At 44.2% G+C, this 16,736-nt stretch overlaps 1 protein-coding gene across 1 annotated transcript in view; it reads right to left on the bottom strand.

The window, feature by feature from the left end:
• The window catches only part of ska3 (spindle and kinetochore associated complex subunit 3), a 46,883-nt gene extending 30,368 nt beyond the window's left edge, over positions 1-16,515 (bottom strand). The window contains exons 1-4 of the mRNA XM_056288883.1: positions 16,407-16,515; positions 12,159-12,220; positions 11,812-11,983; positions 11,103-11,547 (exon numbers count right to left, since the gene is read on the bottom strand). Coding sequence (XP_056144858.1) covers positions 11,103-11,547; positions 11,812-11,983; positions 12,159-12,220; positions 16,407-16,515 — 788 coding nt within the window. The remainder of the gene's footprint in view (positions 1-11,102; positions 11,548-11,811; positions 11,984-12,158; positions 12,221-16,406) is intronic.
• Positions 16,516-16,736: the final 221 nt, after the last annotated feature.

Below are 16,736 nucleotides of genomic sequence, written 5' to 3'. Positions count from 1 at the left end.
ATAACAAAGGGTCATGCTTAAAAGGCCATAACTCCCACAGCATAAGTCGGATCAACACAAAACTTAATCGACCCATGCATCTCAATGTGCTCAACAACTTTACTATTGGGACCACCTATGTCAGTCATATAGTTTGCCCGCTATTTTGACTTATTTGGTGTGGAAGCGCTGCAGCTCTACACACCACATGCCAGGACACCTGGGTATAACGACATACTTTTTCTTTATACGGCAGTCGGCTAGGCGCAAGAAATCAGACACCGTCTGGTCCAGTTTTGGAAACTCTGGCACATGTTTCTGAAGCAATGGAAGTGTTACGACATTTTAAAAAATTACGGTAATCGTCTAGGACACAGGCGACCCAAGTAATCCGACATCTCAAAAACCGCTTGATCAAAAAAATCTGAAATTTGGTATACTTATACTTGGACCCATTTGGCTACATTGCCTAAAGTGCTGATTGGCTGGATTACCAAAATGGCTGCCAAACAGCCAATCAAAATTCAGCAGCTAATATCTGCTAGTGTGAATGGCCAATCTTCATGAAACTTGATAGGCGTATTCTTTGTGGCACATAGAAGCCATTCACCAAATATGAAACAGATCGGACACATGGCGGCTGCAATACTGCTTGGACCCCATTAATCGCCGCTTGCGGCTATATTTTCCCCCTCTTATCTTTCAAGTAATATTTCGGTTTTTTTTTTAAAGTGGAGTTGTATGAGCTACTTATCGATAGTCCGTGTATTACCAGCAGTAAATGGGAGCCTGTGCGCTCCCAGTTTGGAGATTCAGCAGGAGTAGCTGGAACGGAAGTTAAGGAATGTATTGCTGCAGACAGGGACACAGACAAAACGCATTTTAGCCTCTTAAGAAAAGACTCACCTAAAAAATAAAATCCGTTTAAGTGTTCAGTGTTATGTTTTGAATATTTTCACTGCTTTACCTTGCCGTCAGATGGATTTTGTTATTGAGTGAACGAGTGTTGAGCAAAACCAGTTTCAGATGGCGTTGCTTTGATAGGTTGTGAGGACTGACGAAGGGGACAAGGATTGGACTGATTCACATGTCGTTTGTTGTAGGGATGGTGAGGGTAGTAATATCCGTGTGCAATACGGTCAGGAATGGGAAGAGGTCGGACAGCAATGCAAATCATACCACAAGAGGGAGCTGGTGTGAGCGAAGGATGCAACAGTCGTTGTGGGCAAAGGGGAAGAAGCGGGTTCAGGAAGGCACGTGGGTGTGATGTAGATAGTCAATCACGTGTGGAGGACAGCAATAAGCAGCAAGCCTGCAGCTACCTAGCATATTCAGATGAAGACTGTTCCATACAGAGAGGAGCGTTCCCAGAACAAGTCAAAGCTGTGAATAAAACCTATGTTGTGTAATCATTAGGGGTGGGACGATATGCTCGGCTCACGATTACGACAATGTCACGATACTTTGCCCACAATTACGATTAAATCACGATACAGCGATTCTCAATGCATTGCGATTTAATTAATCTATGATACATCACGATATCTGTGTAACTAAAGAAATAATACCACTAAAAAGGCAAAAAACAGGAATTATGTCTTTATTCACTCAGTGTCAGTTTCACAGAATGACGAATAAAATAAAACAAAATGCTAAACTGCCAGAAAGCAGAACAGTTCTGTGAAAATTAGGTACTTTACAGAATACAAAAAAACAAAAACAAAAAAACAAATGAATGCAAAAATATACGCTGTAGTGCACAACAAGCATAACCAGCATTACTTTATGCTGCATTACTTTATGTAAAGCTGGACACATTTCAGTTACTAAACTTGCATGTTCTTCTGCAGAAGCAGCAACTGATTGACATGCTGAGGAGTGAGGCCACTCCTCTGAGTCGTAATTATGTCACCAGCAGTTGAAACGTGCGCCTCTGATTATCTTTTCTCTCCTGCCATCAGCCATTTGAGCTGGCTTCTTCACGCACGGGTCGCAAGCATGCTTCTTCCATTCACCTACTTCCGTTCACGTATTTTACCCTCGTTCATTTGATTAGTGCCACCACGAGGAGTCTTGAAATAAGTGACTTTGGTAAGATAAACTGTAACAGGCGGGGAATCCATTTAAATGCTTGCATGTTTTAACAAAAACATCGATCTCTGACGCCAAGTGAATCGATTACGCGTTATGCAAGGAAGTATCGTGATGCATTGCCGCATCGATATTTTGTCCCACCCCGAATAATCACAGACTGGAACCAGGTATAAAGGCTGAGAGTTCTGCTAAAATGTCCCACACTGGGTCCCAGTGTGAGAATTGGGACAGATATAAAAGGTGTTTTTCCACAACTACTGAGGAAATTAGAAAGACGGATAAAAAAAATTTTTTTTTTTAAAATCGCCTTTTCTCAGCTCAGACTGCTGACGGACAGTGTCATTGGAGCCGACATGGACAATTACTTTCTTAATTGTCAGAAATTAATCCAGGAATCCCGGGAGGTTCTCTAGGATATCAGTAGTAGTATCTACGGGAAAGCAGTACATGACCGCATTTATGAAATGAATATTTCAGACTATGGAGTCTCCAAGAATCAAAGTGGGGGTGAGGAGTACTTAATGACAGCACTGTCAGGGATAGTCTTGGGAGGGGGATGAATGTTGTTGGTCTGAGAAAGTGGCACTGGGACGGGGAGTGACAAACCTGCCCGAACGTCAGGGAGGACAGTACAGAGGGACTCGTGCAGGGGGATCCATGGTGGAAGCAGGAGGTGGGACGGTCACTGCAGCAGCCAGGGCAGCCATTGCAGCAGGAGTAGAACCAGCTGGAGAAGGGACCGATTCCACATGGGAAGGAGCAACATCGGCCACGGGAACAGCATCGGTCACGAGGGCATCAGCAAGATGAACCATGGCATCAGCCAATAGCATGGTAAAATGATGTCAGAGGTTTATGGACGGAGGCGAGGCAACTCACGGTCTTTCCATCTTGCCACGTCTGACTACCATCTTTGACCAGGTAGCCTGTGAGCTGGGAGTGGAGCAGGAGAAGGTCTGGCAATAAGATGATGGGTCCCAGAGGATGAAATCGGAGATGGCCGAGTTCAAAACAGAGATTGTTTTGGACTGTGTTGCTGCAGTGTCAATAAAATCAGATAAAAGAGAATCCTTTTTTTCGCTGTTCATCTCAAAGCTGTCGGATATCATCCTGGAGCTTAACAATGTCATTAATTGCTTTAAGGCAGTCCTCGCAGGGCATAGTAATATTAAAACGGTTGATTTGATTTTTGGGCGGCACAGTAGTGCAGTCGCCTCACACAGGAAGGTCCTGGATTCGAGCCTCGGGGTAGTCCAACCTTAGGGGTCATCCCGGGTTGTCCTCTGTGTGCAGTTTGCATGTTCGCCCCGTGTCTGCGTGGGTTTCCTCCAGGTGCTCCAGTTTCCTCCCACAGTCCAAAGCCATGTAGGTCAGGTGAATCGGCTGTATTAAATTGTCCCTAGGTGTGTGTGTGGGCCCTGTGATGGACTGGCAGCCTGTCCAGCGTGTCTCCCCACCTGCCGCCCAATGACTGCTGGGATAGGCTAGAGCATCCCCACGACCCTGAGCAGGATAAGCGGTTTGGATAATGGATGGATGGATGATTGATTTTCAAAAAAATAAAATGGAAGTTGGCACATGACTTCTCTGAGCCAATGAGACTATCTCAAATTGGAGAAGATTAGATATACTGTCTGAGGGCCCACTAGGAAATTTCCTACTATTTGGCAGCCTTTTTTAACCTTTGATAAGGATATGGAAGCTGACAGCATGACAATGTAACCCTTCTTTTCCCTTGTTTTTAATATAATTTCATTTGACTTGTGTTATTTGTTTTCGCTTTATGGATGTCTGGCTGTACAAAATGTTTATATGTGCATGTCTGGTATTTGGGGGGTGGGGAAATTGGTTAAGTTTTTTCTGTTCTGTTGGACTTGTTTGGACCGGTGATATTATGTGAAAATAAAAATAAAAAGAGCTTGATCAAAAAAAAAAAAAGAAGTTAGTCATTATCTGTCAGCTGAGGGTTGAGTCCACACGATCCTCACAAGGAGCGCAGGAGTCAGTGCAACAATTTATGATCGGGTACACATTCATATAAAAACGTCGGCTAAATGACTGTAATGTAATGTAGTACAGGCAAACCACAACATCATTTTGGCAAAGGAGGAATATTGGTCTAGGGCTGTTTTATGGTTTGGGCTAGGCCCCTTAGTTCCAGGGAAGAAAAATCTTAATACTACAGCACACAATGACATTTTATAGAATTGTGTGCTTCCAACTTTGTGAAAACAGATTGGGGAATGCCCTTTCCTGATTCAGCATGACGATGCCCCTGTGCACAGAGCGAGGTCAACAAAGCCATGGGTTGCCGAGTTTGGTGTGGAATAACTTGACTGGCCTGCACACAGCCCTGACCTAATCCCCATCTAACATCTTTAAGATGAATTGAAACACTGACCGTGAGGCAGACCTTCTCCCCAACATCAGTGCCCGATCTCACCAATAATACTCTTGTGGCTGAAGGGGAGCGAATCCCCATAGCCATGTTCCAAAATCAAGTGGAAAGCCTTCCCAGAAGGTTGGAGGCTGTTATAGCATCAAAGGGGTAACCAACTCCATATTAATACCCATGGTTTTGGACTGAGACGTTCAACAAGCACATACACATATGATGTTCGGGTGTCACATACTTTTGGCCATGTAGTATGTGTTATGTCAACCCAGTCACTGAGGATGCACAAGCCAGTGCATTCTTAGTGCCGTTCCCAAGCCCAGATAAATGGAGAGCGTTGCGTCAGGAAGAGCATCTGGCGTAAAATCTTTGCCAAATCAAATGTGCATATGGATCATAAATAAGATTTCCATACCGGATTGGTCGAGGCCCGGGTTACCAACAACCGCCGCCGGTACTGTTAACCAGCAGGGTGCCGGTGGAAACTGTGCTGTTGCGCGAAGGAGGACAGGGGGAAGGCAGCGAGAGAAGAGGAAGGGTAGGAGTGTGGAGGTGAGAGTTGGAACTTTGAATGTTGGCACTAAGACTGGTAAAAGGAGAGAGCTGGCTGATATGATGGAAAGAAGAAAGATAGGCATACTGTGTGTGCAAGAGACCAGGTGGAAGGGGAGTAAGGCCAGGAGTATCGGAGGTGGGTTCAAACTCTTCTACCATTGTGTGAATGGGAGGAGAAATGGGGTAGGGGTAATTCTGAAGGAAGAGTATGTCAAGAGTGTGCTGGAGGTGAAGAGAGTGTCAGAGGGAGTGATGAGTATGAAGCTGGAAATCGAAGGTGTATTGCTGAATGTTATCAGCACATATGCCCCGCAAGTTGGGTGTGAGATGGAAGAGAAAGAAGAATTCTGGAGTGAGTTGGATGACGTGGTGGAGAGGGTACCCAAGGAGGAGAGAGTGGTGATTGGAGCAGACTTCAAGGGACATGTTGGTGAAGGGAACAGAGGTGATGAGGAGCTGATGGGTAGGTATGGTGTCAAGGAGAGAAATGTGGAAGGACAGATGGTGGTGGATTTTGCGAAAAGGATGGAAATGGCTGTGGTGAATACATATTTCAAGAAGAGGGAGGAACACAGGGTGACATACAAGAGTGGAGGAAAGTGCACACATGTGGACTATATCTTATGTAGACGGCGCGATCTAAAAGGGATTGGAGACAGCAAGGTGGTGACAGGAGAGAATGTAGATAGGCAGCATCAGATGGTGGTCTGTAGGATGACTTTGGAGACCAAGAAGAGGAAGCGAGCGAAGGCAGAGCCGAAGATCAAATGGTGGAAGTTAAAGAAGGAAGACTGTTGTGTGAAGTTCAGTTAGGAGTTAAGACAGGCACTGGGTGGTAGTGAAGAGTTGCCAGATGGCTGGGCAAGCACTGCAGAAATAGCGAGGGAGACAGCTAGGAAGGTACTTGGTGTGTCATCAGAACAGAGGAAGGAAGACAAGGAGATTTCGTGGTGGAATGAGGAAGTACAGCAAATTATACAGAGGAAGAGGTTGGCAAAGAAGAAGTGGGATAGTCAGAGAGATGAAGAAAGTAGACAGGAGTACAAGGAGACACAGCGTAAAGCAAAGAGAGAGATGGCAAAGGCAAAGGCGTATGGTGAGTTGTAGGACAGGTTAGACCAGGGGTGCCCACAATTTTTTGACTCGTGAGCTACTTTTAAAATGACCAGGTCAAAATGATCTACTCCTATTAAAAATAATAATAAAAATACATGTTTTACATATATATGAACATTTATATGCAGTGTGTGTATTTATATACATGTTGTGTTACATATACAGTATTGCAATGAATTTGCATTTATATTGAACCTTACACAGGCAATAATCATACCAAGCATTTGCTACTACACTATGTTGAAATTGCATCACTGCATGAACCTTTACAGCTGTGGTAAATAGATTTGTGATCTCTACCTCTCTACTCTGAGGATGACCTGCACTGGAGGGAGTCAGACAGGGTTGCATAGTTCGGACAGTAGCTGCTGGTAGCCAGCCTCAAGCAGGCCTCCAAATGATCATCTGTCATGGTGGAACGGTATTTGGACTTGATAATCTTCATGTGAGAAAAGGCTGACTCACACAAATAAGTAGAGCCGAATAATGCCGTCAAGGAGGTTGCGCATTTCCTCATGTTTGGGTACTTGTCCTCTGTAAGTAAGTTCCAAAACTCTCCATGCGCCCTGGACTTAAGCTGAATGTCAGCCTGTACTGTCAGCATCTCATCCTCCACTGCAGACGAGTTCAGGTGAAACAGTGTTGCCATTTTTGAGGTGAGGGAATCCACCTCTGTATCTTCCCCAAATGGGTAGCATATAAATGTAGCGATTGGCTCAAGCAAAGCAAAGTCTTGAAACCGTTTGTCAAAGTCTGACCGGACATGTTCAATCTGCTCTGTGTAGCGTGCACTGTCAAGTTGCGCACACGCCCTCCCTTGCTTCTCCAGCTCTGCTGCCAGGTTTCGCAAGTTTCCCAAATCACGGCGCTGCAACTTTGAGGACAGAAGTTGCATTTTCCGTTTGAAAGCGTTAACTGAGCTGACCATGTTTACCACGCTTTTGTCTTTCCCTTGCAGCTCTAAATTAAGCTCGTTCAACATGTTGGTTAAATCAGTTAAAAACGCCAAGTCTAGCAGCCACTGATTGTCATTAAGTTGCTTGTGTTCCGCATGTTTAGTGATAAGGAGAAACTCCTTAATCTCCGGACAGAGCTCTCGAAATCTCTGCAAGAATCTCCCTCTACTAAGCCTTCTCCCGTCAGTGTGTAGCAAGAGGTCAGAGTAGTTACAGTCGGCCTCTTCCAAATGTGTACCAAACAACCGTCTTTGAAGAGACCTCGCTCGAATAGAACAGGCGATTTTGGTTGCCACATCCATGATCTCTTTCATGTTTAGCATTTTTGCGCATAATGCTTGTTGGTGTATTATGCAATGGTAATTAAGGAAGTCCGGGAAAGCATCGTCCTCCCTGCACTTGGCAATAAGTCCATTGGAGCGGCCCACCATAGCAGGCGCACCGTCCGTGGTGATTGACACCAGTTTACACACTGGGAGCTGGATTTTATCCATGAAGTTTTTGAAGATCAGAAAAATGTCCTCTCCCCGCGTGTCTTCCTTCATGGGTAGTATTGTTAACAGCTCCTCTTTTGCGGTCATATCTTGAAACACCATGCGAATGAAAATGCACAATTGGGCCGTATCACTTATGTCCGTAGACTCGTCCAATTGTAGTGAGAAACACTCGCAGTCCACGATGTCCCTCCAAAGCTGCTGTGTCAAATCACCGCCCATCCCTTCACAGCGCCTTGTGACGGAATGTCTTGATAACTGGAGAGCTTTGATTGAAGATATTATTTCTGATTTGTTTTTAAAGTCCCGAAACAACGAATCTGCTGCCTCAAGGAAGGCCTCTTTCATCATCTCTCCACCTTGGAAGGCCTTCTTATGCTTAATGATGGAGTGACTCACCCGTAAAGATGCTTCGGTGGCTGCCTTTGCCTTTGAATGCGTCTGCGTGAAAAGTGACTGCTGGGCGATTAACTGCGATTTTAGTTCCCTCACCTTTCTCTTTCTCAGCTCGCTTTTCGGAGGGAAGTCATTGTCATAGTTTTTATGAACAGTTCGAAAGTGCCTCTCCACATTTCCTTTCTTTGGGATAGCAATGCTAGACTGACAGATGAGACAAACGCATTTGGAATAAGACATGGTGAAAAAAAAGTCCTCTTCCCATTCCACATGGAAATGGTACGTTTTTTGTTTCTTGCTAGGTCCGGCTCCCCCACTCATTTTTGTTTTTTCACTTTTTAGTAGAATTTCTTTTAGAGAGTTGAACTAGCTAGCTCAATGCAGTTCTGCGTTAGCTCACGTTGTGGGCATGTGAACTTCAAGGTACGTTCGAGAAGGGCTCTGGTTGTTATGGTAACCTAATGTAACAAAGTTTTAGGTTCCGCTCTAGAATCTTTGGTTTTAGGCAACAGCAGACTGGCCGTCCTTTACGTCAATCAAAAGGCAAATGCCAAATGGAGGACAGATGATAGGCTAATGTCTTGGGAAAAAAATTTTTTTGGAATGTCATGGAGATCTACCAGCACTGCCTTCGCGATCTACTGGTCGATCGCGATCGACGTAGTGGGCACCCCTGGGTTAGACACTAAGGAAGGAGAAAAGGACTTGTACCGATTAGCTAGACAGAGGGACCGAGCTGCGAAGGATGTGCAGCAAGTTAGGGCGATCAAGGATAGAGATGAAAATGTGCTGACAAGCGAGGAGAGTGTGCTGAGAAGGTGGAAGGAGTACTTTGAGGGGCTGATGAATGAAGCAAATGAGAGAGAGAGAAGCTTGGATGATGTAGGGATAGTGAAACAGGAAGTGCAGTGGATTAGAAAGGAGGAAGTGAGGGCAGCTATGAAGAGGATGAAGAGTGGAAAGGCAGTTGGTCCTGATGACATACCTGTGGAGGCATGGAGATGTTTAGGAGAGGTGGCAGTGGGGTTTTTAACTAGATTGTTTAACACAATCTTGGAAAGTGAGAGGATGCCTGAGGAGTGGAGAAGAAGCATACTGGTACCGATTTTCAAGAACAAGGGTGATGTGCAGAACTGTAGCATAATATAAATAAAGTTAAGTTCATCAGCCACAGCACGAAGGTATGGGAAAGAGTAATAGAAGCTAGGTTAAGAGGATAGGTGACGAGTAGTGAGCAGCAGAATGGTTTCATGCCACGAAAGAGCGCCACAAATGCGATGTTTGCTGAGAATGTTGATTGAGAAGTTTAGAGAAGGCCAGGAGTTACACTGTGTCTTTGTAGATTTAGAGAGAGCATACGACAGGGTGCCAAGAGGAGGTGTGGTATTGTATGAGGAAATTGGGAGTTGCAGAGAAGTATGTAGGAGTGGTGCAGGATATGTATGAGGGAAGTGTGACAATGGTGAGGTTTGCAGTTGGAATGACAGATGGGTTCAAGGTGGAGGTGGATTTACATCAAGGATCGACTCTGAGCCCTTTCTTGTTTGCAATGGTGATGGACAGGTTGACGGACAAGATCAGGCAGGAGTCTCCATGGACAATGATGTCTGCAGATGACACTGTGATCTGAAGCGAGAGTAGGGTGAAGGTTGAGGAGAGCCTGGAGAGGTGGAGGTATGCATTGGACAGAAGAGGAATGAAAGTCAGTAGAAGCAAGACGGAATACCTATGCGTGAATGAGAGGGAGGACAGTGGAATGGTCAGGATGCAAGGAGTGGAGGTGACGAAGGCATATGAGTTTAAATACTTGGAGTCAACTGTCCAAAGTAACGGGGAGTGCAGGAGAGAGGTGAAGAAGAGAGTGCAGGCAGGGTGGAGAAGAGTGTCAGGAGTGATTTGCGACAGAAGGGTACCAACAAGAGTTAAAGGGAAGGTTTACAAGATGGTTGTGAGACCAGCTGTGTTATAAGGTTTGGAGACAGTGGCACTGACGAAAAGACAGGAGGCAGAGCTGGAGGCGGCAGAGTTGAAGATGCTAAGATTTTCCACTGGGAGTGACGAAGAAGGACAGGATTAGGAATGATTATATTAGAGGGACCGCTCAAGTTGGACGGTTTGGAGACAAAGCAAGAGAGGCAAGATTGAGATGGCTTGGACATGTGTGGAGGAGAGATGCTGGGTATATTGGGAGAAGGATGCTGAATATGGAGCTGCCAGGGAAGAGGAAAAGAGGAAGGCCAAAGAGGAGGTTTATGGATGTGGTGAGGGAAGACAAGCAGGTGGCTGGTTTGACAGAGGAAGATGCAGAAGACAGGAAGAAAGGGAAACGGATGATCAACTGTGGCGACCCCTAATGGGAGCAGCCGAAAGTAGTAGTAGTATTATTAGTATTATGTGTTATGTCACTCCATACAGCTTTGAAGAGAGTTGTTGACATGACATGGACTCTTGACCACATACATTACATGCTTAATGAAAATGAATGAGAAATCAATCCCTGTGATGGCAAAAATTGTTTGAAAGTTATTGTGTGTGCACTAAAAGTGCAAGTACTGTGTCAGAGTGAGTTATCAGCTGAAGCTGAAAATGTTGAGGATCTCTGCTGAAAGCTGAGAAACACATGTGCTTGTTTTTCTGGCCAAAAACACGTAAGGAACACACGTCATTAACAGTCATCATTGTCTAGGCAATATTGCATTTACATTGGTCTTATTGGCATAATTTAGCCCATTATTTAGGAAGTTTTATTTTAATCACATACAGTCTATGCATTTCATTTGTTTGTCATCATAAGGCTTGGGTCCAGCGCGGATAAGGCTACAGCCTATGCTTGGCAGCACATGTTTATTTCTCAACAAATACAATGTAGTTCCTTCGTTGTAACTTTTAGTTAAGCAGAAAATTAGGAAGAATAAATACTTAAGGAAAACTAATTTAGTTATTCTACTACTGATAACAGAAACAATTTTTGTAAAAGTTACATGTGGTGAGAGTCTGTGAGCATATTTTCAACTAAACTCATAAAGCAATGATAATATTATATAGTTATCGTTATTGATATGTAAATCATCAATTTTTGATATCACCCAAGCCAACACACAGCCACAAACAACCTACCTTTTAGCCTTTTCATTGTTCATCTGATAGAGGGCCATGGTGAAATCATTGTTGAGAGACATGGTATGTTCAGAGATCCCAAAGTCACGCATCTGCGGCGTTTGGCGCTCATCCTCGTCCATGCGCAGCATGAGTTTGGGAGTTACGGGCATGGGTTGCTGTATGGACATGTAGAGCGATGGAGGAGAGAGGTTCATCTCGGGCATGGGAGGTACTTCCGCAGTGAACCGCGAGCTGCTCAGCACTCTCCTCAGCTGCATCTCCGACAGGCCAAAATCAGAGAGCTGCGGGGTGCGCAATGGGTCCACGGTGCGGGCTCGAAGCTCCATTTTCAAGGAGGTCTCTTTGACCTCCTGTTCAGTCTCCACTTCTCCTTTCGTTTCCCCAGAGTCATCTTCCTCTACTACTGCTTTATCCGCAGCCTCAACTTCTTGACATATGACCTCTGTGAGAGACACGTGACAGTATGCTATTGTCTGTTTTTTCTTTTAACTGCAATCACAGATCTGACAAATCTATTGGATGTTGCAACACTTTTGATTCGTTCTGAAAGGATTTTGATGAATTCTTAAGTATATATATAAGGTTATAATAAAACATTAACAAACTTCTTTTAATCTGAAATCCAGAAACTGCTAGATAGACAGACACAGACTCATTGAGGATTCAATGTTAGTTATGAGCAAATGGCGCAATCACCGTTACTTACTGGTTGGACTGTGGCCCTTTTGGGGGGCTTGGTAGCCATACTTTTCACAGTGCCTCTTCAGTCTTTCAACATCTTCAGCACATCTCTGCTTCATCACCTCACACGCCTTTAGAAAGCGGCTCACCTCTTCCTCCTCCACCCTCTGCTGTGCCAGCTGAGCCCGTACCTGATCCTGTGTGGAAACACCTCATCGATGAACAAAATGTAGCTTAATTGCACTTTTTCTCAGTTTTGGAATGTTTTTTGGGGGGGGGGGTGCAACATTCAATTTGTATCAGTAAAACATTTGTTTCTCATCTGTTTCTTAAAAAAAAAAAAAAAAAAACGAGATTACACTATTCTGTTACCTTGACATCCATGACCTCCAAGTGCAGTTTGTGATACGTTTGCATGGCCCTTTCGGTGTTTTCTGTAAAGGAGGCATAGATTTTTCTTCACACACACAACTCAATGTAGTTGTTATTCATTTATTTAGTTCTGGCCTTGGCTGGACTGGCCATCTGGCAGACCAGGCACTTTCCCGGTGGGGCCGATGTGCCTTGTGGGCCGACACCACTTTTTTTTTTTCTGGCCCATAAACAGCTACATCGGCCCATTGAGTTTTTTTATTAACTGACACTGGGCTGGCTCAATATCTTTAAACCTTTCCCCCTTTGGGCTTAGTGCCTTCATTAAACAGCGCATCAGCAAGAGTGCCCAAATAGATGAGACAAAACGTAAGGGAGGCGCGGAGAAATTGCGGGCCAAAAAAAAGAAAGAAAAAAGACCGGCCTTTCAGGCAGATGCTGCCAAACGAGCAAATGTTGGCTGCAGGTCTTTCTTCAGCACCCTTGGCCAATGACAGTGGTGGCAGGCAAAGTGAGGAAGATGAGGAGCGGGAGAGAGTTGACGGCAAGAGTGGAGGGAGAGTCGAACTTGCAGTAAGCAAAAGCTAAAAATGGGCTGTCTGGCTGGCTCAACAATATGCAATTAGAGATGATGATTAGCGTGAGCAGGAAGAGAGTGTAGTTGAAGCAGTAAGCAGGGAGTAGTATGCAGGAAAACAGGGACTCTCAGGGGGTCAGTTTAGTCAGAGTCAGTCACAGGGAGGTCGTGTGTGTGCCAGGCCATGATGACGATGATGAATGACGATCAATTCAATTAATTATGATGATAAGATAACATACTCATAACGCTATCATAAAGTGAGACCTTCAGCTACTGCTAACGCTTTCTCAGTCAGTCAATGTCAAATAGCTTGATTTGGCATTGTTTTTGTAGCCTAGCATATTTCCCTGATGCTGTCGCAACTTTGGCTGACTATTCTGGCATTGTTTTTGTAGCCTAGCACAGAGGTGCCAACATTGAAAAGTTGAAAACCAGAACAGCAAGGGTGAAAAACCAGAATTTGCCCATAAAAACCAGAACATGGTCATCAGTGGCGAAGTGAACACGAAAAAGTACCTCAGACCATTCTAAATGTATTGTCATTGATTTATTGTTATTGTTATTCATTTCACATGTGTATTTGAAAAGGTCAAACAACAGTTTGTGAAATAGGCTAGAACTACTCCATCAAGTACTGTACGTTAAATTACTGTATATTTGCTCTACTACAAGGCTTTGAAAAGCACAGCACTGTTCCTTTAAACTGGATGCCATTAGTCAATTTTCCAAGGTAAGAGAAAAGCTAAAAAATTTTTATTTTTATTTTTTTAGTTCTCAAATTGAATCAGTTAAAATTAATATTTTGCTAAGATTGCTGTATCTGTACAGCTGGATTTCCCCCCCACCATTATCTACCAGTTAGCCATTGCCATTGGCACTACATTTAATTTTTTCGCTAAATTCACGCAGGTTCTTCTTGTTACAGAGAAATAGACCGCTTACATTGCAGCTGTTATTGAACTCTTGTGGTCGTGATTAGTCCCGCCTATTTCGGCTTCTCATTGGATGCCCAAGTTAAACTTTGCCATTGGACTGGTACATAACTAGTGGGGAAAAAAATCCAGAAAAAACATAGCATTTATGACCTTTCTCGTAGCAGAGGGTCAAATCCGTAGCTACAATGGGTAAACCCAAACAGTTGGCACCACTGCTAGCATATTTCCCTGATGCTGTCTCAACTTTGGCTGACTATTCTATTACCATTGGCTAAGCAGTGAGTTACCTTGGTCCATATCGTATCATAATATTATTAGGCTAAGGGTTCCCTTGATAAGATGTGCAAAAATGCTAAATAATAGGTTACATCCGTAGTTCTACTGTGCTAAAATGTATGCCCGCTTATGTAATAGGCTAGAACAGGGAAAATAGTTTTTGTTTCCAAAAACAGGCAACAAAGTTGTCCTATGTTTATTTTCAGGTATGTGGTAACTATTTGTGATATACACCGATCAGCCAAAACATTAAAACCACTGACAGGTTACATGAATAACATTGATTATTTCATTACAATGGCACCTGTGTCAAGGGACGGCATATATTAACCAGCAAGCGAAGTCAGTTCTTGAAGGTGATGTGTTGGAAACAGGAAAATGGGCAAGCGTAAGGATCTGAGCGACTTTGACAAGGGGCAAATTGTGATGGTTAGATGGCTGTGTCAAAGCACCTCCAAAACGACACATCTTTTGGGGTGTTCACGGTATGCAGTGGTCAGTATCTTCCAAAAGTGGTTCAAACAAGGACAACTGGTGAACAGGCGACAGGGTTATGGGTGCCCAAGGCTTATTAATGTGTGGGAAGTGAAGGCTGGCCTGTCTGGTTCGATTCCACAGAAGAGTTAATGCTGGCTCTGATAGACAGGTGTCAGAACACACAGTGCATTGCAGCTTGCTGCGTATGGGGCTGCGTAGCCACAGACTTGTCAGAGGGTCATGATGACCCTTGTCCACTGCTGAAAGCACCTACAATGGGCACATGAGGGTCGGAAATGGAGCAAGAGAAGAAGGTGGCATGTTCTGATGAATCACGTTTTCTTTTACATCAAGTGGACCACCAGGTGTGTGTGCATCATTTACCTGGGGAAGAGATGACACCAGGATGCACTATGGGAACAAGGAAAGCCAGCGGAAGAAGTGTGATGCTCTGGGCTATGTTCTGCTGGGAAACCTTGGGTGCTGGCATTCATGTGAATGTTACTTTGACATGTATCACCTACCTAAACATTTTTGCAGACCAGGTACATCTCTTCATGGCAATGGTATTCCCTGATGGCAGTGGCCTCTTTCAACAGGATAATGCGCCCTGCCACACTGCAAAAATTGTTCAGTAACGGTTTGAGGAACATGACAGAGTTCAAGGTGTTGCCTTGGCCTCGAAATTACACAGATCTCATCGAATTGAGCTTCTGCAGGATGTGCTGGAAATATAAGTCTGATCCATGGAGGCCCCACCTGGCAACTTACAGGACTTGAAGGACTTGCTGCTAATGTTTTGGTGCCAGATAACATCGAACAACTTCAGAGGTTTTGTGGAGTCCATGCTTCAACGAGTCAGAGCTGTTTTGATGGCACGAGGGGGACCTACACAATATTGGACAGGTGGTTTTAATGTTTTGGCTGATCAGTGTATATGGTATGTTGCTGTTATTACCATCGGTGGGGTAACACAGGCCTACCTGTACCCAACTCCAGACTGTTCTCCACCCACAATATGTTCAAACTGTTTGGTGCTGCTGTCCAGTAAGCATGCACGTTCATGTGCGAGAGGTCAACTGTAGTTCAAACTCACCAAACAAACAAGCCCACCCTTGATTTAAATGCGCTATCACATACACAGGACTATTAGTACGCTCTGAACATTAACGTAAAAAAAGTCACAAAAAGTTGAATCAGTTCATCTGGACATTCAACTTTGTGATTTCCTTACCTGGATTATTGAGCATGCATAAAGACATAAAAATAGGTGATCTATAAACACCTTACACAATAGTTATCAATATTTGGATACTTGAAATCTGTATGAAAGTAATAGTTAGTAGCTAATGAAACAAGATGGAACCGCTCCATGCATTAATTGTATAAACTATTTGATCACTACCAGTATGGTAGTTTAAATTGTACAGCTTTTGCACATCTTTGTCAGAGAATTCCAAAATTTTGGATCTGATTTATAATCATGTTAATACACCACTCAATTAATTGTAATCATCGCTCTCTCTCTTTCTCTCTCGTCTTAAGTCGTTATTTAGTATGGATATCGTGTACTCCACTGCGACCTCTGATCACCAGGGAGTCGAGCGAGTGAGTACACTGGTCCACTTGAGCAAGGCACTTACTACTCAGCTTCGTTATGGTTTGGGGGAATAGTTCATTACATATATTTAAGGGAATCGCAAGGACGGTGTACTGGTAGGTGGTGATCGACCGATTATGGGGGACCGGTGTTCTATCGAGATGTGCTACTTAGCGGTTCTGGACATGGTAGGTGCGGTTAGGGTTAGGCTAAGCTATCGATTCGCGCTACAGTAGCATTTTCGTCAAGGCAGCATAAATCGCCGGAACACCGGTCTGGGCCGGAAATGCCAGGGCCAATTTTTCTGTCCCAGTCCAGCCCTGGTTCTGGTAAAGATAGTCATTACCCAGCGTGTCGGTTTGAAACCGTCTGTCACTCACCATCGCCGCAGTCCCGGTTTTGATAAACATGCTGAAATCTGGCGGTTTCTGTCTCCAGAGTCGTCCCTAGCTTCCGTAGCTTTGTGAAAAAACTTGACGTCGGGTCCATTTTTCCCACTCTGAACAATACGTGCAAATAATAATCACTTATTACACACCTACACCGTTGGTCTTACGTTCAGATCCCGGCGGAAATCTCTTTTGGATTTTGGCGCCATTTCGGCCGATAACCGGAAACAGTTTTTCCCTTTGAATCATCTTTTTTATACTGCCACCTAGCCAATTGTGAGTATATTACAAGAGACTGGGTCGCTCACAATCAAATTCCAG

This window comes from Lampris incognitus, chromosome 11 (genome assembly GCF_029633865.1).
Source record: "Lampris incognitus isolate fLamInc1 chromosome 11, fLamInc1.hap2, whole genome shotgun sequence".
In the NCBI taxonomy this organism is placed as follows: domain Eukaryota; kingdom Metazoa; phylum Chordata; class Actinopteri; order Lampriformes; family Lampridae; genus Lampris; species Lampris incognitus.
Note: the sequence above shows the minus strand (reverse complement) of the source record. Positions and strands in the feature narration are given on the sequence as shown.